At 37.2% G+C, this 22,303-nt stretch overlaps 2 protein-coding genes across 3 annotated transcripts in view; one reads left to right on the plus strand and one right to left on the minus strand.

Moving 5' to 3' along the window:
• Positions 1-5,115: 5,115 nt before the first annotated feature.
• On the plus strand, positions 5,116-9,214 carry LOC122071885 (probable xyloglucan glycosyltransferase 5). The gene is made up of 5 exons (XM_042636346.1): positions 5,116-6,657; positions 6,892-7,200; positions 7,311-7,601; positions 7,702-7,815; positions 7,931-9,214. The coding sequence occupies exons 1-5, from the start codon at positions 5,932-5,934 to the stop codon at positions 8,579-8,581; spliced, it is 2,091 nt and encodes a 696-aa protein (XP_042492280.1). The 5' UTR covers positions 5,116-5,931; the 3' UTR covers positions 8,582-9,214.
• An 11,767-nt stretch (positions 9,215-20,981) lies between these two features.
• Positions 20,982-22,303, minus strand: part of LOC122067006 (50S ribosomal protein L20) — a 31,985-nt gene continuing 30,663 nt past the window's right edge. For both annotated transcript variants that reach the window (XM_042630860.1, XM_042630852.1), the window contains one exon: positions 20,982-21,549. In XM_042630860.1, the coding sequence (XP_042486794.1) occupies positions 21,358-21,549 (192 nt within the window). In that variant the 3' untranslated portion in view covers positions 20,982-21,357. The remainder of the gene's footprint in view (positions 21,550-22,303) is intronic.

Here is a 22,303-nt window from a genome sequence, read left to right on the forward strand (position 1 = left end):
CCATCAAGATACTAGAATTTGTTTGAGATAATGTTTTATGTGGAGAAGCGTAGCCTCCACCGGCGGCTCCTTTAGTCTATTTTCTCTTTTCATATGAAATGACTTATATGGGCAAAGAACAAAAATAGACTATAGGGTTGGCAGAGGTTGCGCTCCACATCTTTCTGGGAAGAGATGCATACCTAGGAGCATTGAAATAGGTCACGCCCTCAAACAAAGATTGCTTTCCCAAGAAAATATTACTAGATAATAATGAAAATGTTTGCCCTTTTGCCTAATTGGCTCCCTGATTTTCACTTTTTAGAGACTTGCAAAGACTTGTTGACTCATTCAAACTTTTGACGCCCTCATAAGCATGGGTAGGTGTATCAAGGACATATTGTGCAATAACAACAACACCCAAAACTTTATCCTAACTTAATGGGTTGGGAACATGGAAATTCCAAGCAAGAATAAGTGCGACGATCCATGCAAAAAGATTCACAGATTGCTAATTATAATAAGCGCCAGCTGTCAACCTAACGCACCACTACAAATCAGCCACATGCTTTTAATGACAAACTATAGTAAGATATCGACTGTCTACCTAACGTACCATATAGATCGATCAAGCCAAAGCATCCTACATACTTTATGTCTAAGATACTCCATCACCCAATCTACTTTTATGAAAGAAGGAATGAGATAACAAATACTTAACAACCCCGTTAAACACGAAAGCAACAACTCGAGGACACAACTCCGCATTGAAAACTATGTAACCAACACACAACTCCACATTGAAAACTAAATAAACAACTCACAATTTGTAGTGGTTTGTCATTGGACCGTTCTGGTGCCTAGTGGGTCTATCGAGTTTTCTTCTACATAGATGCACATGCCAGGCTATTTCTCAATCCCTAGAGTGATTGTAAATCATTATCGTAGAAGCACAGAAGGAATTCAAGGCATGAAAAGGGCCAAAATCATGAAGTAAATGTGGTAAGCTCAATTCAGCAACCAGTAATGCAGATAACCTCTCAAGCCATAGCTTTACCTCCCTTCATGGTCCAACAAGGCGCCCCCACCACAACAGGTTCCAAGGTGGTAGTGATGGTTCATTGATTTGGGCACGACTATGACTCTACTGTCTGTTAAACAGAAGAAGGCAAAACTTGTGGGCATAGCTCCTCTACATTTGGTCACAGTTCTCCTATTGGGTTGGTCAAGATCAGTACTGTGAATAACACATCCTTATTTCCATATCAGATCCATGTAGTGACCCATTTAGTTGAGATAAGGTTATGGTTATTGTTGTTATAATGAAGAAATCACGTTGCACATTAATAAAAATTTATTTCCATCTCATCTATGTGATGATTTTATACCTACGTCAAAGAATATCCATTTCATTCCCTTTTTCTTTCACTCTTTCATATTGATTTAAGTGTTAAAGTCTTGATGGTAAAAGATCGTAAGCTTTTTACAGATCTAATCCCCTTCCAACAAACGTGGAGTTTAGATTTAATTTTTTCTCATTAAACCTATTAAGGGAGGCAATCTTTGGCTGCTAGTTATCCCCAAATGAAACTTGTGATGGTGTAATTGGTTAGTCTTCCTCTTGGGCTTTAGCCTATTCTTAAGAATTTCAACAATAGATTTTCCAAAACCTTTTTTGTACTCAAAATCCGAAGTTCTGAACTACACGACTAAGATTCATATAGAAACAAGAAAGAGTAGAAACTTGAACTTTTGAAATCCATGCAGACTTAATTATATGTGGGAGATCATGATGGCCTTCCCATTTTGTTTCAAAAAGAAATTGAGAACAATGCTTCTTCAAGGTAGGAAAAATAGTACCAAAAACAGGCCTGTGATTACAAGCAGCCATCACATGTCTATGAATAGAAATGGAGCTAAAGTCACTAATCACAAAGCCATTAAAATATCTATCAATACTCTCCAAAATTAAGTCTATATTGCCTAAATCAATATCAATTAACCAATCTGATAATTCACTCTAGAATCTATAGAACCAAATCCATAATCAAGATAATCATTTATCTAGAACAGGTGTACTACATGTTTTATTTTCTTCTCTTGTTTATTTTTCAAGAGAAAAATCTTATAGGTAATCATATTTCATCACTTCTGGTCCTACAAGATTTATAGGGATTATTGTCTTACGGATATTTCAATTTTCAATTGAATATTATCCAATCTGTTTAGTTCTGATTATAAAAATATTATTAAAAATCATAATTTTATAATACTAAAATATCCTTACAATACAATGTATATTAAAAGTAACTATAAGAAATTAAATGAAAAACAAAAATATTCATGAGGATATCTATGTAAGTTCATACACAACACTTCACCTTCTCATCTTCTCGAATTTTTGTTTTCTATAGTTCTCCATTGCTCAATGTAGATCGTGACACTACATTGCTTGCCATTCTTTTCAAATTCAAGAATTCGCTATATCCAGTCTCCTCTAGGGATGCAAATGGATAGTCTAATATATGTACTCGTTTTGTATTTGTATCCTTTAGGGAAATTCATATTCAAAAAATCGTTTCCAAAAATTATATATATATCAATTCGAAAGCTAATTGGATTTGAATACGGACAATGTCATATTCATTCAAACTCGACCTGTTATGTCCCTACTTGGATCAATTAATACCAAAAAAAAAAAAAACATTAATTTGATGCAGATAGACCTAAAAAAATCGGTAAAAAAATGAACAAATACCATTATTCAATTTCAAAATAATCATTAACCATCAATATTTATCCATATGATTAAGGGATTTTTTTTTTCCTTTAGGGGACCATTATTTGAAACCATGGTAAAAGGTTTTTTGGGCACCCATGGCAAATGCCCAGGTTTGAGTCTCTCACAGGGAGGAACCTGCATAAGCGGCGGGACCAGCACTAAGCAATGACATTTAATGGCCCATTAATCCATTTCACTCTATACTAATCACTGACAAAACTTTATAGTCTTAAGCTCAACACACAAGCATCCCCTTTGATGGGTTATAAAACAAAGGTAGCCTGCCCGAGGAATTGCCGAGGAAATGCTTTATTCTTACACTTTATTGTCGTCTATGGCCAAAAGTGAACCAAGAAGATGAATCTACTTGGCTCTTTAAACTTCAAAAGATACCTCAGACCCAAGCGATTACATCATCACCTTATATTATTGCACAAGTAATCTCTTTTTTTTTTTTTGGTAGAATTACACAAGTAATCTTATTATAACTATATTATTGAAACCCATTGTTTAAGACTAATGCATTGAGTAATTAAAAAATGAACAAAGAGAATCCTGTCCATTTACACGGCCACTGTATCAGTACTATGCAGGTCAATGGAACTATGAGTGATCGCATATAGGCATTTAGATAGGGTAAAATTGTCTTTTAGCATTTGCTCGTGTTTAAAAGTAGAGTCATGTAAGCGAGTAGGGTTCTTTCCTCTTTAAAAAATAATCAACACTTCAAAACTAGTTAATTAAAAAATAATACCTAAAAAAAAAACAAAACACACAAAATTCATTTAAAGTGATAATCATATAATTTTTAGAGTTTTTTTATTTTTATTTTTTCTTAAGATATAATTTTAAGAGTTAAAATAGTCATTAGTAGACAAAATTTATGGAGGCTCTAATTTCACAGCCTGTCCTCACTTGTTGCTTAGAGGAGCACTGTTTCATTTTCTCTTTGGACGAAGTTTTGTTGTCTTATTTTAGTGGGAAGCTTATTTTCTCCATTGAAAATATAGAAGGCCAGAGGTGTGGAAATCGCTAGCATCCATGATAATATTCTAGTTCTTATTAAAAAAAAAAGAGAATATTCTACATCATCTCTCTTGCTAACATGACACGATGGTTAGGGTTATATCACTGTGATTTAGTGTTTATGGGTTTGAGTCGACTAGGGTTTTCAACGTTGTCCATGAGAAAGGCGATCAATGGTGATTTCGATCAATGAGTTGGGAATCAAGATTTTGTAAATTGTAATCAGTGAACGAAGCAGCTAGTATCAAATCCGATTGGAATCAGCTTGAATCGATTTGAAAAGCCCTAGAATCGATACATTCAAAGAATTTTCCAATGATTCTAGTGTTTTTATCCAAAAATCAGTCGTATTGGCTCCTAAAAAATAGGATCGATGACTGTAGATTCCAATATGAATTGAGTGATTCATGATTTGATTTGTCGATTCTTAAAACCCTATGGAAAACAACTTATCCACAAAGTAGAGGTAAGTTGCGTAAAATATGACCTTCCCCAAACCTTGTAGTGGCGGGAGCCTCATTCACTAGGTACGAACTTTTTATATATCTCTTTTGCTAAGATCCATGGATACCTATTTGAGGGTTTATGTAATTTTACAATTTACGTTGTTAAAGTTAGAAAAATGAATTTGTCTGGGAGTATGCTTACAACACCAACACACAAAAGAGAGCAAAATCCACCTTGATAAAAGATAGAAAATACCCACACAATTGATACTTCCTCGCATTCTCGTTGGCACAGGGCCATGCTTCCAATATGAAAACATTTTTTTTTTTCTAGGTTTCACAAGGGACATCATATAGCTGTCCTCTACGTATGACCGCTGGGACCTTGCAACTGGGGAGCTTTCATTTTTTTTTTTTTTTTAAATAACAAAAAAGAGAGACTGAAAATGCTAGCTATTTGTCAATATGTGTTTGTCTCTTTCCTCCTTCCTTCAAAAAGTCACTCTTGCCCTCTCATCCTAACTCTTCCGTTGGCGTGCCGAATCTCCTACCTAACGAAAATTACGTTAATGAGTAATTAAAGAACAGAAATAAAATTCTCATCCTATGCACCTCTTTCCTTCTTTCTAAATTTAACTCTCTTTATATATTTACACTGTAATATTACCTGGTTTTAAGCAATTCTTGAACATATTAAAGGAAACTGGCTGAAGTGGTGAGCTAAAAATGTACTGGATAATTCACCATATGAGCTTCAGATCTAGCTGCTTTTGAGCAATTCTTGAACATATTAAAGGAAACTGGCTGAAGTGGTGGGCTAAAAATGTTCACCATATGAGCTTTAGATTTTGCTGCTTTTAAGCAATTTTTGAACTTATAAAAGGAAACTAGCTGAAATTATGAGCTAAGATGGACTGGACAATTCACCATATGAGCTTAAGATTTGGGGACAATCGAGGCCGGTTGGGATCTGCATTGTCTGTGACCACTCTTTCAACCCATATGCTGTATATTTTATTATTGTCACTAAATTAATTTAATTTATTTTTATCATTTGTCTTGTTTACTTCGCTTCATCTTCTACATTTAATTCTCTTCCACCATTCCAAACCCTAAACTGGTATAGTTTATGAGATTTTATTTTTCTTTTCTTTTACTCTCTCACGGTCTCACCTGGTCTGGTTAGTGTGTTTAGTTTATGTTCTTTAATACCCTACTCTTTTTCTTTTCTTTACGGCCATGGTTTTACTTAGGAAGAGAATTATTCGAATCTAATTGACTCTCTGGTAGAAACTATAAAGTAAAAGGGAGGGTTGTGTTTTACTTGGATTTATTGAATAAAACCCACATGGTATAGAGCTTTACAACTGCAGATACCTTCCTCCATTATGGTGTTCTCCTCTTCTTGAGTAGCTTGTTGAGCCTTAAAGAAAAACCCTTCAGCTCCTCTTTGTCCTTTCCTTGCTGCATTGGCACTGGAATGCAAGAGAGCTGAAAAGGGGTTTTGAGGTTTCTAACTCAGGGATCTGATTTTCAGTCTTGCAACCTCAAATGGGTTGTCATGGTTTTCTTGTCTTCGTGATCTAACCCTTCTGGGTTTTGAAGATTTGTTGGGCTTTTAGAGGTCATAGGGTTCTGCTTCTTGGTTTGGGATAGTGTTTCATCCTTTTTGAGTTTCTAATCCATCAGAGGGAGGAAATGGCTCCAAGATTGGATTTTTCTGCTTGGTGGGCAAAGGAGACGAGAACCGGAACTCCAGTGGTTGTGACCATGGAGAACCCAAACTACTCTGTTGTGGAGATTGATGGCCCTGAAGTCCCATTTCAGCCGGTGGACAAGGACAGAGGGAAAAATGCAAAGCAGTTCACTTGGGTTTTGCTCCTCAGGGCTCATAAAGCAGTTGGATGTGTCACCTGGCTCGCAAACCTGCTTTGGGCTTTGCTTGGGGCCATTAAGAAAAGGTTGATCTTTGGTCAGGGAGTAGCCATGGAGAGTGGCGACAAGTCTATTAGGGGCAGAATGCTGTTCAGATTCATCCGTGGTTTTTTATTGGTTTCCTTGGCAGTTCTGACTTTCGAGGTGATTGCACACTTCAAGGGCTGGCATTATTTCCAGAACTCAAATTTGCACATCCCCAAGACTGATGAGATCCAGGGGTGGTTCCACATGGTTTATGTTGCCTGGTTGGAATTCAGAGCAAACTACATTGCACCTCCAATTCAATCCCTCTCCAATTTCTGTGTTGTTCTCTTCATAATCCAATCTTTGGACCGGTTGATATTGAGTCTTGGTATGTTCTGGATCAAGTTCAAGAAAATTAAGCCTAGAATTGAAGGGGATTCTTTCAAGTCTGAGGATTTAGAGGGTTCTGGCTATGAATATCCTATGGTTCTTGTTCAGATTCCCATGTGTAATGAGAGAGAGGTAAGATACTGACCTGAAACCATCTTTGTTCTTTGCTTTTTGTCCATTTTTCTTCTAGCTCTATTTTATTCCTTGCAGATCTGATAGAATATTATTAGCCTGAAAATCAATCATGTAACAGTTAGGTATAACAGCACATATAGGGACAAATTTCTATATCCACAGTCATATCTGTTTTTGTGGTTCCTATCTATTGTCAATATTTGATATCAATTTCATATTGACCCTATTCAGGTATTTGATCAATCTATCTCCGCCATCTGCCAGCTTGATTGGCCAAAAGACCGTTTATTGATTCAAGTTCTTGATGACTCTGATGATGATAGTCTCATGTGCTTAATCAGAGGGGAGGTCTCAAAATGGAGTCAACGCGGCGTAAACATTATTTATCGCCATCGTTTAGTTAGAACTGGCTACAAGGCTGGGAATCTCAAGTCTGCAATGAGTTGTGATTATGTGAAGAATTACGAGTTCGTAGCTATCTTTGATGCAGATTTTCAACCAAACCCAGATTTCCTTAAGCTCACAGTTCCCCATTTTAAGGTAAAATAAACTCTCAGAACTACTTATATGAGTAACAATCGCCCCAATCAAGTTTTTGTTGGGTGTTGTGGTATACTTGGTTGTTTATTGCTTCAAACTTGGTGTTGCAGGGCAATCCTGAATTGGGCTTAGTTCAGGCTCGTTGGGCCTTTGTGAACAAAGATGAGAACCTGTTGACTCGTCTCCAAAACATTAACCTTTGTTTCCACTTTGAAGTAGAGCAGCAGGTTAATGGAGTCTTCCTAAATTTCTTCGGTTTTAATGGAACTGCTGGGGTGTGGAGAATCAAAGCCCTGGAGGAGTCAGGTGGCTGGTTAGAAAGGACAACTGTAGAGGATATGGATATAGCTGTTCGTGCTCATCTCAATGGTTGGAAGTTTATCTATCTTAACGATGTGAAGGTAAATTTTTTTGTTTCCATTGTTGAATCTAGTCATCCATTAGTCTCTTTTAACGTTTGATTGATGATTGTTCTTCCCTGTGTGATAATGCCAATTTCAGGCTCTCTGTGAAGTTCCCGAGTCTTATGAAGCTTACAGGAAACAACAACACAGGTGGCACTCTGGTCCAATGCAACTTTTTCGATTGTGTCTTCCTGCTATAATAACTTCCAAGGTAAATTTACTTTTCTCTTTCCCTCTCCCTTCATGTAGTTTATATTATGATTATTATGATTATTAGATTACAATGTTTCTGAGTCCAATCCACACTTGATGTCATTATATTGCAGATATCATTCTGGAAGAAATCAAATTTAATACTTCTATTCTTTCTGTTGAGGAAGCTGATCCTCCCATTCTATTCCTTCACATTGTTCTGCATTATTCTTCCTCTAACAATGTTTGTACCAGAAGCTGAGCTTCCCCTTTGGGTCATCTGTTATATTCCTGTCTTCATGTCATTCCTTAACATCATTCCAGCCCCAAAATCTTTCCCATTTATAGTGCCTTATCTCTTGTTTGAGAACACCATGTCAGTTACCAAATTCAATGCCATGGTATCGGGATTGTTCCAGTTGGGGAGTTCATATGAGTGGGTTGTCACCAAGAAGGCGGGTAGGTCATCGGAATCGGATCTTCTGGCCATTGCAGAAAGTGAATCAAAGATCATGAACCAACAACCACAGATCCATAGAGGAGCATCTGAGAGTGAGCTGTCTGAGTTGAACAAATTGAAGGAACAACAAGCATCACCTCCACCACCTCCACCTAAAAAGGTGAACAAAATCTACAAGAAAGAGTTAGCTCTTGCTTTCCTCTTACTCACAGCATCAGTCAGGAGCTTGTTATCAGCCCAAGGAATCCACTTCTACTTTTTACTCTTCCAAGGTGTGACATTCCTCCTCGTGGGCCTTGATCTAATTGGGGAGCAAATGAGTTAATGATGCAAGGATTAAAAATAACAAAACAAATTAGGCAGGAGAAAAAGAAGGAACAAAAGCAGAAAAACCCATATATGTTTATGGCTGTCTGATATGAATTTGGCAGCATTTCCTTATCCTTGCAGTTTCAAGATAAAGAGGAAGTTCTGTCCTTTGTCCTTGCATACAGTGGGTAAGTAAGGAGGATTCTCCAACCCAAGTAATAAGTATAAATTTTTAATTTTTTTTCCTGTTTTGAAGTGCCCAGATAAAATTCTTCCTACTCTCTTTCTTCATTTATTACTCTTCCTTTTTTTCTCCCTCACTTTACATTTTTTGGAGGGCATTTGTCACATAGGACATTCTTCTTCTTCTTCTTCTTCTTCTTTTTGATTCTTCATCTTCAACTCTTGAAGTTGATGGTATTTTAGGTGGTAGGTGCAGTCTCTTTTTTTATTCATGTTTGGGTGTGGTTTTTGTATTTTAAGATTCAACCCATTTTGTATTTGATAATATCCAAAAGCTTGGTGAGGAGGGTTACTTGGTTGTCTGGTCTCCAATTCCAAAAATTTACTGAGAGAGATGTATAACAATTATTTGTATATTCGCATTAGTTCACTTAAAGTTAAGAAAAAAAGGAGTCTCATGGGCCTACCCTCTTTCTTTCTTGTTTTCTTGCTTTGGCTTCCTTATTTTTATGTTCCATTTAACTTCTCTTGGTATTTGTTTGGTTTGGTAAATGGAAGTGTCGGCAGCTGGTGAAAGAAGATAAGACTGAGGTTCAGAAAAGAGTAAGAAACTGAGGTTTTTGGTAATAATACCAAACAGCCCTTTGATAGTGGTTTCATGATGGGTAGGCCAAAGTAGCTCATGCCTTTTAGCATTGTGGGTCCCAACACTTGGCATCTTTATGGATTTGGATTCAGGTGCAACATGTCTTTGCCCTGTTTTTATTTGGATAGCATGTGGGAGGTTTTCCTAACTTCCATCTAGAAGGTTAGTAGCTCTTAATTAGGGATGCATGCCCATTAGATACCCAGTTGCTTGACTGACTGATTGGCCTAACACTCTTAATATGGCCTGGGCCCTTTATTTTTGGGATGTGATCTATGTATAAACTGGTTCAGATTTTGGGTTTGTTTGGTCCAACCCATATAGGAATGGACCTAGTATTCAAATGATGAGTTTGATTTCAAGAAATTTTTATTTTGGTATAAGAAAACTTAAACAAGATTTTTATGTGTGTGCATGTGTGTGTGTGAGAGAGAGAGAGATGGAGAGCGAGACCTTTGCCGCAGTAAGTCGAGAGTTGTTAAGGGATTTTTGTCTCAAGAAGCATGTGGTTTTGAGTTCGACTCTTCTTATCTATAAATTGACCGATCTAACATCTATGACCCATTTTTAGAGCCATGGTTACAACTACATATATGAAAATGACAATAATAACTACATACATGAAAATGACAATAATAGGAGGAGGAGAATCGGTCCCGGATGGTGTTTGGCCACCCCACTCATTGTCACCAATTTTAATTCGCACATGACATGATGATTCATGAGACGTCACATGTACTGATATTAGGAAGTTTGTTTCTCTTTATGAAACCACCATGGTAAGCTATTCCATTTGATATGGGAAATGGCAAGGTTGGTAACACTTTTGTGTGAAGGGAGTGATTAGTGTTTCTGTTACCAGGGAATATTTTATGGAAATAATTGTTCATTGAGGAATCGGAATCCATCTAGTCGAATTGGATCAAAATCAGTTGGATTCGATTCGATTCCTGATACCACTCGATTTTTAATTAAAAAAATGGGTCAATTTCAAGGGTTCCGGCTGAATCGGAATCAGAATTAGCAGAGGGTCGACCCGGTTGATGATTCGGCCCTCTAACCGTAGGAATTTTTAGATCATGGTGAAGGTCATTGGTGGAGCAAGAACTGAGGTCTTAGAAAGTTTCAGGAAGCATCGAGAGACTTATCATTGTTCTTGGAGTGTAAAAGCATTTTTTGATATGCTTTTTTAATTTTGTACTTGAAGAATGATTCACTTTGTAAGAGTCACATTTATATTTTTCAATTAATTTCAAAATTTAAATGTGAGTATTCATATTGTATATGTGTTGGATATGATTTGTGTGAGAGTATATAGATCACTGCCATCAATTTTTTATACAATAAAGCTCTCTGATGGTTAATTGGCGTTGACAATTCGTATCCGCCCTAAACACGAACAGGACTTGGGTCAAGTTTTCTTACCCCAAGGGCTGCGTAGGGTTGAAAAACTCGAATCCTGAGTTAGGATCGAGTCGGGCTTAGGATGAGGCCTTAGCTTGGCCCAACTTGACCCAACTCGATCCAAAATTTAACCTTGAATTTTTATATTAGAATTTAGGGCTCCTATTGGTATTTTATTTTATTATTATTATTATTATTATTATTATTATTATTATTTTAATGTATAGGATATGAATGGCAAAAATAGGTCAACCAAGGTTAATCCAACCAACCAATACCCTTGGCTGCTTCAATGGTCAATATCTTATACTGTACCTTGGGAACCATGGATCAAGTATTGGTACCTCAAAGACCTTAAAAAGAAAAAAAAAAAAAAGGTTAATCCAACCATTGCAGAAGCCAGGGTCAACCCAATCCAACATAGATCGACTCAACCCGATCCAACCCGATCCTGACAGGCTCAATTAGGGCCAAGTTTGATTGGTATTGGGTGTATGTTGAATTTTAAGGATCTAAGGTTGGGTTAAGGTTTTAAGAAACTCGACCCAACCCGGCCGTGTTTCATTCGTACTCATACCAGATAGGTCCTACTATTGCAATTATACCTTGTGAGTTTTGGTGTTACCAAACCCTAAAGCTACACTGGCTATATATTGGTATCCTATATTTATATGTTTATTTGTGAGTGGAGGATATGTCTAGTATCAAGATTTTAAAAATCGGTGAATTGGATTTGGAATCGTTGATTCATATTGGAGTCAACACTAATTGATCTGACATATATCAATTTTTACCGATTTGAATCGGTAATCAGCACTGATCAATTCGGATGTCGATTCAAGTTTTAAAACCTTGCTCAACATGTAATCTACTTCTTGATTGGGGAATTTCACGACAATGACTTGGACGAAATTCCAGGCTTGATCGTAGTTTTATAAATTATCTACAAATGTATTTAAATATTATTATTAAATAATTATATTTAAAATTTTTATAAATGTTTCAATGTCCAATCAATCAATGCTCAAGGTTGTCTACAGTGGCTGTTACAACGGATTAGGCTTTTGATGATATCATTTTTTACGCCCATAAATCCGTTATGTAATATTGTTAAAGTGAAGGGACTCAAATGCAATAAATACCCATAAACCGCAAGAGGACTCAAAAAAGTATCTATGAGTGGAGAACATGCTTAAGGGGGGGGGGTTTCTACTTCCCAATTAGGGAGAATATCATGAGAGTCTCTCTTACTAGTGATTAGATGAATTTCTGAGCTTGTTGGGATTTTTGTAAATGGTTTACATATACAATTAATTAATGTTATTCATAAATAACTATATTTAAAAAGGTTTTATAAATATTTAAGTCAAATCAATGGTCAAGATTCTCTATACTAGTTGTCATGATGGATTAGGGTTGTTAACGGTAATGCCTTTCATACCCGTAAATCCGTTAGTATTGTTGTTAAAGTGGATGGACTTAAATGTGATAATTCTATCATTCATGAGTTTATTTGTTATTTTCGATTATTATTGCTCATAATACTAATTGGTGTAATTTACTATGTAAATAATACAAAATAAAAAAGATGAGTTGGACTCTTTTTTTTTTTTTTTAACACAAAAAGGGTGCTCCATGGTAGTGATCATAGCCCCCAGGACAAGCCCCCGTATGGCAAACAGTGCTTCCGCAGGATCAATGGGTGATAGTGGGCATGCCAAGACTCGAACCCCACAACTAGCCTACTCGAGTGGTGATGGGTTGAGGGTATTTTCACCACTAGGCTACCAACCCCATTGGTAGGATGAGTTGGACTCTCTTAGTGCTACATTAGTAGGAACATTCTATAGGATCACACCACTTGACTAACACAATTTGTATAAGATCCTAAGAGATTGATTTCTATAAACGCATAGCTAAAGGGAAATAGAGGTCTACACTACTTAGACCCCAAATATTATAGATAGGGTTTCATAGCCTGCCAAAATGAAGGCAAACATATTCTCTCTTGTTTACCAGTGCTGCCAGGTGTTCCTTTATTTTTTAAAAAAATAATTCTTCTTGCCTTTCATCTTCATTTGTATTAGCAATAGAGGCCGAGAGTTTTTAGTCCGAAATATGTTGATTAAAAAACTGGGCAAGGGTTCCCATGCTGCTCGTGTGAGGGGAATCTTTCCCATCACACCAATTAGCATTTGGGAAATGGTTTATCAATTAGGGGCAACAACAAGGAGTAGGAGAGAGTGTTAGTTATGTGAAAGGGTGTAGGAAAGAATCCCCACACTATCAGAATCAAGGTTATAGATATCAGTGTTACTCGTTGTATCGGTCACCACCGATAATGTTACGTACATCAGGTTTTAAGAACACATTAGCTCTCCAAGACCCATGGTACTGCCCATCAACTCTATTGACATTAAAAATATCTGCAAAGGCAGGTATAACACCATTATGCGGACCATGGTCCAACATTAGTAAAACAGATACCACTCCGTCCAAATCGATACCAGATGCAGTGGATGCATGTCCAACAATAGCCATTGTGGTGCTATTATCTTCTTCATAGATGGAGGGTAACACAGTCAAATAGCCCATTAGATTTAATGACCAGATCTTGATCTTATGTCCATGACGTTGATTTGCTGCTTGACCTAGAGACGACATGTTCAAGTAATCTGAATACACATCAACCTGATTTGGTAGGATCCCACCTTGACAGCTCGACAATATTTCATCAAACAATCCCGATGAAGGAAAGCCATTCCTCCTCCTATAAACAAATCCCCTCTGATGTCCATATGATCTACGATTAGTCCTCGAACGATCAACAAGAAATAAGTTTCTTCTCGTCCCAACCTTCTATAGAGTCTCTGGGATGATCTACTTCCTCTTCACTCCTTACATAATTGATGAAGATCAATTAAATCGAATGGTTACAGAGAAACAATATGACCAACAATACCAATATACCTGATCTGAAACTTAGTGATATGTTAAACGAGTGACATCTGTTTTTATAACAACAACAAGCAATCACCTGCGACCAAATGTCCAATACCACGTTCAAAACCAGCAAATTGTGGTCAAACAGGACATCGGTGCAACCCTTTACAACCAGCCAATGATCTAAGACCAGCAAGAACAGGCTCAATCAATCTGTGAAGCTCGATACCTGTGTCATCACCTACAATCCGCAATGTCCGATAAATAGTATTGGTACTGTCAAGGTCATAGTATACGACAACAGGCTTGTCGGAGACGACAGAAAATAGGCCGAGTTTGCATTTACAGTTGGATGCCCCGTTGAAATAACATACTTTGGTTCATCGTGGGCCTCCGTCCAGAACTCCACTTGCCCATGGTTCATCACACATCAGATCGAGGACAACAATCTGAAATTAGATTGCAGGTACGGGAAGATGAAAGCATTCATCAAGTTTGGGACTTCAAAGATGGTAGAGGTTCAAGACGTAAGAACACCGCTCATAAGAATCCGATTAGACCAGTTCACTACCAACTAGGTCGATGTGTGGCACTGTAAGGCAGTCACACCGTTGCTAGCCCGTTGTCATGGTACTGCAAGCATGTCAATCGTAGCTACCAGATCGACTATTTCAACAGTTCCGAGATGCTCAGTTGCTCAATTGGAAATGGCACCACAAAGTTCAATGCGTCACTACAACCCAATATAGCGATTCATTCACTTAAATGAGCGTTCGGAGTCTACGAGTCTAGTGCATTCAGACATTGATGCATCCGCATGTCAAACGGGTTCTAATACAATCGATTTCACACCTGAACAACTTGCAAGCTTTGTAGGAGCTACGCTTAAATAGATACAGGATGCATCAGCAACAACATCAACAAAAGAACAGCCAGAGACCACAAAATCAGATTGTAGAAACAAAGGAGGGAAATAATGTACTAGTATTTCTTTTACGTAATAAAATAATTTATATTTCCTTTCAAGATGATCTTCTCCATTTATTCATGGAAATATCTCATCCGACTATTTACATTTACAACGAGAGCATAATTATCAGACGACTCCCATACAACATACAGAATTAATGCGTTACGTTTACAATTGTTATAGGCACCATTCGTGACACTATCAGAGTCACGAAAATTAGTAATTACAGACCCCAATCTGCCACTAAACTTCATGAATCACTTGAAAGAGACTGACATGGGAACACCTGACATCTCCGGGTTACGTCTAACAGGTGTAACATATCTCATCAGTACTTTGAATCTCTTGACTACATCAGGTTTTAAGTACACATTAGCTCTCCAAGACTCATGGTACTGCCCATCAACTCCATTGACATTAAAAATATCTGCAAAGGCAGGTATAACACCATTATGCGGATCACGGGGGACGTCGCTTTGCCTGACGATGTTGGACTTTGATGCTCGGTGGCATAGAGTGAGCTGTTGACGGTGATGAACTCCACATTCTGTATCGTTCTTTCATGAAGTGCCTGATTTTCTAGTTTGTTGAGAAATTCCTTTCAAACACATGGGGAAATATGAAAAGACATCCATATCCTGATTCCATTTTTTACTTATTTAGACATACGCAATACTATCGGTCAGCATTCTTTCTTTATAAAAAAAAAATATCCCATTAAGAGTGGGACCCATGAATCATGACGTGTGCGCATGAAATTGGCTGCAAGAAGTGACCGTAAGGGCTTTGGCCAATGCCAGTTGGCCACAGACGATCTAGACATAGGAAAATCACCAGGGCTGAGTCCTGAGTTAATTTAATATCTACTCTAACCACGGCACTTGTGAGACACTACGTCTCATTAATGCAAGTGTCTTTAATGTATCTATTCCAGTGTGGGTATGCATGGCTGATGCACTTCTAATGTCTGGTTGTTGAGGGTGATAGTGCATGGAGAAGGCAAATTTAATGGGTGTGGGACACCAACAAGCTCTCCCAAGGGGCCAGTGAGGAGCATCTTCAAGTAAGCTTGTGAATATTCTGGGTCTACTATAATTAAAGATTCAGTTTTCCTTCATCCACTATAAAGACAGCTAGAGGACTTTCAATAGGGGAGTGGGGGTGAAGAAGTATTATGAGATCACAATGGTGGGTGCACGAACATTCACCGTGAGTGAAAGAAAACTTTCCTCTATCATTAATATACCCCATAAGTATACTTCTCACCCTACATGTTAGTTCTAGTGTTGTATGACAGCTTACAACGATGTTGACTATGGAGTGGCTGAATCACCACAATGGGAGATGATTTTTTTTTTATTCCATTTTTGGAATCATTAACTCATAGATGTTGATTGCTTGAGAAAGCTCCAAATAGCAATACTTTTATCTACAATACTTTTATCTACACTAGGCAGCGTTTGGTTTGCATTCTGGGTCAATAATGCATTCTAAGAAATTATACCAAACACATCCTTATTCAACCTCATGATTTTGGTCCTAGGCACCTCACTCCTTGATGATCTCAACTCTAAATCATGCATAGTTAAATAAAATGAACTATAAAGCTATACTTTGAAAGCATTTGGAATTGTATTGTGGACTTTTTGAAATTAAGGCTGTGTTTGCATGATTTCTTGAAATGAGTTATTAACCTAGAATGCATAACAAACGCAGCATAGATGTCTTCAAGCATTCTGCATTTTATTTTCCCAATCAACATAGAATCTTCTTTAGAAAAACAAAATTGTAAAATTTAAAATACATTTAAGGGACGAAAAAGCCAACCCTATGGAAGATATCACAAGAAAAAATGATATATATATATATATATATAATTAATAGTGTTTGTCTCATGGTTAAAAAGGTCCCCCCATGTGAGACCTTTTATAGTAGAATTGGTTTGTGAATAAACAAACAAATAAGTCGCTAAGTGTTTCTCTCTTGTTTGGGTATAAATCTGATAATAAAACAATAACAATGAGTGTAAACTTAGGGTTAGTAAGTACCAATAAGTAATGAAGTAAAGGTGAGTTAATTGGATGATTTGATTATGTGAAAGAGAACCAACATTAGGGCATAATGATTTATCTATCATTTGCCTTATGTTCAAAGGATTAGGATATATACGCCTCAATAATTGCCTAGATTGAAAATAAGGTTCTTTGATCGATCGTTAATGACTAAATTTTTTTAGATGAAAATCGTTAATGACTAGATTAAAACTAGTTAGTAGGTAATATAGATTTAGTAGGTGTTGCTGCCAAAAATACCCCGCTAGTCGAACCTACACAAACACAGACGACGGAGGCCCGGAGCTTTGTCCGGGGTTAGTCCTCCGACGCTCAAGTCAGGGTCGGCCGCACAGTTTAATAAGGGAGTAATGGTGAGGGTATCAGAACTTACCTTCCCCTTTCTTCCGTGCCTTCTTATATAGCTCTTCGGGTTTAGGGTTTTCCCCCTTCTTCCCTCTTAGAGTCCCCCTCGAATACGTCCAACCCTCTGGGGGGGATATTCCCCTCATGCAGACGACGTGATCCCGCGTGACTTTGCGAGCGTGCCTCGGTGATTGAGCATGCTTGAGCGTGAGTGGTTTCTTGGAACCTTCGAAGCTAATCATCACAACAGAGATCAGATCTCAAGAAAACCCAAAAAAGTGGAGCAAAAGAATGGCTTCTAAAGGTTCCTAAACCTATTAATGCAAACTAGGAAAAATCATTCTTTATTATTCGAACTGAGTGCATGTTCTATAATGACCATGAAAGTGATTTTGCATGTTTTACTTGGCCCCACCGAAGGTGGGACACTCGATCAAGTCCGTTCGGCTTCGGCCGTACTCTCAACCGAAGGAGGGACCCTCGGTCAGGTCCGTTCGGCTTTTGCGAGCCCCCTACCGGATAATTAATGGGTATCCCACACCTTAAAAACAAAAGGGAAAAAAAAAGAAAAGTACTTGACTCAACTTTGAATGGGTCTTGAGACAATTCAGAGTTAACTGGATCTAGTTAATGAACTATTAGTTATTTTTTCTTTTGTTATAGGTTCATTTGAAACTCAAAAGAAAGGTTTTAATAACATGATTCTACCAATTTCTTTTCAAATAAAGGTTTAATGGGAGTTAGTGCTGGACAAATGGTCACATCATGGTGAAGGAAAACTTTTACCAAAAAATGTCTTTCGTTGTAGGACTCCTTATTTGTATTCAGATATATTTTCTATCATTTACAATACATACCTGACATCTATAGTCCCCCATGGTATCCCTTTGCCTCTCCCCCTTTCCTTCGGTACTCCTCCCCTCCCCTCCCTGAAAACATCAAAAAACAATATATGAAGAGGGAAGAGAATTGTAATGGATGAAGACTTCAAGAGACATATATATATATATATATATATATATATATATATGGAAATGGACGCATTCGAAAAATGTAAAGGGTGGCAATTTAGTGATGAAGGAGAGCCAACTGATATAAATTTGAAAAGGATTAGATTTTTTTTTTAGGGTAATAGATTAGGCTTAGTTTGGATTGATAAATTTGAAGACCAAAATTGCAGAGAATTGGTCTTTCAGTATGTCTAATCTGTTAATATATATATGGTGGATCAAGCATGGCTGGAATTTCAGGTGTTTTAACTCTTCATCCAACTCAAGTGATAGGAGGAATCAAAATCTCTACCAAATATGTGGACATTTCAAATCTGATAAATGATGAAAGATGAGACTCTTTCCTATGAATTGGAAAAGAGCAAGAGCAAAGGATCTAATTGCCCTCTTGATTCTGGGACTTGGTGGGTTTGGGCCTGAAATTTTGTGACGTCATTTCTGGACATGGGTCATTAAATACTCATATTTTGTTGGATAATTGATAATTTAGTGCATAATAATTTTTTATTATCTGATGGAGATGAGTGGCATGTCATTAAGATCCATTGATTAAGAACAAGGCAGCTGCAGTTCTCCATAGGTTGAATCTCACCATTACATGAAATCATCAGTGTTAGGTTTTTAGTTGGAAGGATGTTGTCTTGGTAAGGAAGATTCTCAAGTAGTGAAACCATAAATAATTGGAAATTAGTGGATCATTAGATAAACAATTAGGTGATATATTATCAAGTTGCAACATTCATCTATAACCAATAGTCTAATATATCAACAACAACAATAACAATAACAACTCAATAACAATTCAGTTTTATCTCAATTAAATGAGGTCGGTTATATGGATCAGTGCGAAGACAAAATAATAATAAAACTAATAAAAGAAAGAAATAAAGAACATAATTCAGTCAAAATCCCACCAAAATGGAGTCGGCTACTCAAATCCTTTCCCTCCAATAAACGAACCCTTCTAATAAATGTACATTAATTATATTGAATCTGCATGTATTTATAACCTAACCTTAGATACTTAGGGAAACATCATGAGAATTGTGCCATCTGTTACATATTGCAATATCACAAATATAGACGGGTCGTTTTGATAGAGACCCCCACATCCATCTCACAAGTTAGATTTCTGGACCAAACAAATGAAGAAATTTATTGATATATCACTAAGTTCTACTATTAAGAGATAGCATTGTCATATTAATTTTGGGAAAAAGAACCCGGTCCAGGAAACACTTGTACAAGCTGTGAAAAAGGCTGCGCTGCCTCCCTTTTGATGTATGCCCCTGTGCGTCCTCCCAAAAATTTTATAAAAGAAAAGTTTTTTGAGTGAACCACTCGCTGGGCAAGCTACGCTAACACCTCTGTGTCTATCTCTTTTCTCATCACATGAAATGACCTCTCTTCCCTCCCGTATATGATATCATTTTGTTGGACCCCATCGGTTTGCTCCTCCATGCCACTTGTTCAGACAACCATCTCCTATTTTATAACACTTTCAAAGTCAATTTTTATATTTAACCCTGTGCTCAATTTGGTTTGAAATTTTTTCCAAATAAGATCGATCTTCTCTGACTATTCATCCTAGCCATGTGGTGAAGGAAAATTCACAATCCATTTGGAATTTGTCCATATACATACTCTAAACAATACATCAACATCTCCGTTTGTGATCCAACGGTTAGGATAATTGCCTTCCAAGCAATAGACCCCGGTTTGACTCCCTGCAAACGCAGGGAAAAACAAATTTTTATTTTTATTTCCACCCCAATGATGGGAGCCTCGTGCATTGGATGTAATTTTTTATTTTTTTAGCTAACTAATTCACTTGGTATAACCATGGTTCTCTTAAATTTAATAGCTATTAATTTGAGTTTGTAAAATTTTAACAAGGTTTACCCTAAGAAGTTGAGAATCAAATTGGTTTGCTCCAATTATATGTATCTTTCTGTTTGATAGTTGCAGAAGCAAATATGGATCTGCTCCATCAACCAAAAAAATAAAAAATCCAATAGCATTCATTTCACTTGAAAAATACTAGATGACCTACTACAAATTTCCAAGATCAGTTGAAATCTATTAGCCATAGATGACACCTCTAGTTTTTATCATACACCCTCTACCAGCCATTCAAACTGCTTCTTCATTAACAGTCTTAAGATGTGCAGTACAACCATAAATCATCCATCTTCAATAGCAATTAGAAGTTAACATCTCTGGCTCCACAATCAGAAAAGAGAAATTCATAACAATAAAAAGGAAATGGGGAGAATAAAAGTCAAAAGAAACCAGAAAAATAAAAAGTTTTTAAGAGAAAATGTAGTTAACTACATAGAAATAAATTAGGTTGGCTGAAGTTTTTCAACTAAATTGTAGCTAACTATTGAGAAATAAATAGGTTGACTGAAATTGAGGGGGGTGGAGTGTTATATGATTGACATATTTCTATAAAGTTTAAAGGAAAATTTTATAAGATTATCATCCGACCAGGTATGGTGTATGGGACAGAAAGTTAAACAGTTAAGAAACAGCAACAGATAAACTAGATATAGCCGAGATGTATGTATGGCAAAATTAGGAAGGACGAAGTAAAAAAAATGACCACATTATGGATGAGTTGGAAGTAATTCCAATCCATGATAAGCCAATTAAGAGTCATCGAAGTTGCATGGTTATGTTCAATGGAAGCCTTTGGAGACTCTAATGCAGAGGAATGATATAATCTTAGATTGAAAGAGCTAAAAAGCCAAAGACAAGACTAAAATACCCTTAGGAGAAGGGGTGAGGAAATAAATACATAGCCGAGGCCTTCTAACACGCATGACTTTGAATGCAGCCGATTGAAAAGCAAGGATCTATGTTGCCAACCCCATTTAGTTACGATAAGTTATTAACTACATCAAAATTAACACCAGGAATAAAGTGGGTAGATCATGGTTCATTCAAAACAGGGTAGAGCAGCAGTTGAAGCACATAAAAGAGAAAGCGCACTGCCACTTATCTCCCTCCTTTCACCTAGAGCTCTTTCCACTGCTCCCATTTTGTTCTTTGCCTCTCAACGTTTCCCAGACGTGTTAAAGATTACCATATTGTGATAAAGAAACCCACAAACAAAGAGCATTTCAACAAAGTTGAAGAAACCTACAAAAGGAGTTCTGAACTATCCAGTTTCAAAAACACTAACACATTGATCTAGAGATTGATGAAAATAGACAGTTAAATAAGTATTGCAAGGCCTTCCTTTTTGGGAAGAACTTCTGCCTTCTTGTTTCCAGGGAAGGCATTCCGAGAGGTGTCTACGAGGGCCTTGAAGCTATATGGCTCATGCATCGAGAGCTCTGATAGCACTTTCCTGTTTAATTGGATATTCTCCTTCGTCAACCCATGCATGAAATTACCATAGTTTACCTGACACAAGAGAAATAAATAAATAAACAGAGGACAAGATATATATATATATATATAGAGAGAGAGAGAGAGAGAGAGAGAGAGAGAGAGACAATAAAACCTTAAAATCATATGGTGAGACAGACGAGGTGGCTGACATACATATAATCCAGAACATTACAAGGACAGAAACCAGTCTACAACTTGATATTTGAAAAGAACTTAACTCGCATAAGGTATACGCAGAGACACATTGATCTAATCCCCATTAACAATCTAAGTTGACTCTGGAAATGATCCACTCCAAGAAGTTTACTGAAGACCATTAGCTGTAATTTCTTCAATCCCCAAATGATCCTAGAAGGTGAGCATCTAGGCCCACCGAATTGCAAATAATCAAGACATGTTGGCATCAGATGATAGACATCATGTTCTAATAGAACGATGAAGTATCCAGGAACCAGTAGCAAATGCCAGAAGAAGAAGAATAGCTTGCGCTATCAGGAATGTCAGGTAAGACGTTTGCGGTATCAGGAATTTCAGAATGGAGTTCTATATAAGTAGCACGCTAGCCTGCCCCCTGTTCTTCAGTGAACAAGCAACTTCTGAGCCCCTATTTGAGTAAAGCATGCCCCCTGTTCTTCAGTGTTGGTCAGGCCTTTTCTTTGCTAGGTTGGGTGCTCTATGATCAGCTTTACTCCGCCCAAGTGCTTGGTTGCATGGGGCAGCACACCTTCTCTTCACACCTCTGCCCCCATTTCTGCCTCTTATGTTG

This window comes from Macadamia integrifolia, chromosome 2 (assembly GCF_013358625.1).
Source record: "Macadamia integrifolia cultivar HAES 741 chromosome 2, SCU_Mint_v3, whole genome shotgun sequence".
NCBI lineage: Eukaryota > Viridiplantae > Streptophyta > Magnoliopsida > Proteales > Proteaceae > Macadamia > Macadamia integrifolia.

What these genes read in the sequence shown, in the direction of transcription:
- LOC122071885 (XM_042636346.1), top strand. Translation starts at nt 5,932, where the DNA reads ATGGCTCCAAGATTGGATTTTTCTGCTTGGTGGGCAAAGGAGACGAGA. An exon ending in CCATGTGTAATGAGAGAGAG is followed by an intron (nt 6,658 to 6,891) that starts GTAAGATACTGA and finishes GACCCTATTCAG; the next exon opens with GTATTTGATCAATCTATCTC. An exon ending in TCTATCTTAACGATGTGAAG is followed by an intron (nt 7,602 to 7,701) that starts GTAAATTTTTTT and finishes TGCCAATTTCAG; the next exon opens with GCTCTCTGTGAAGTTCCCGA.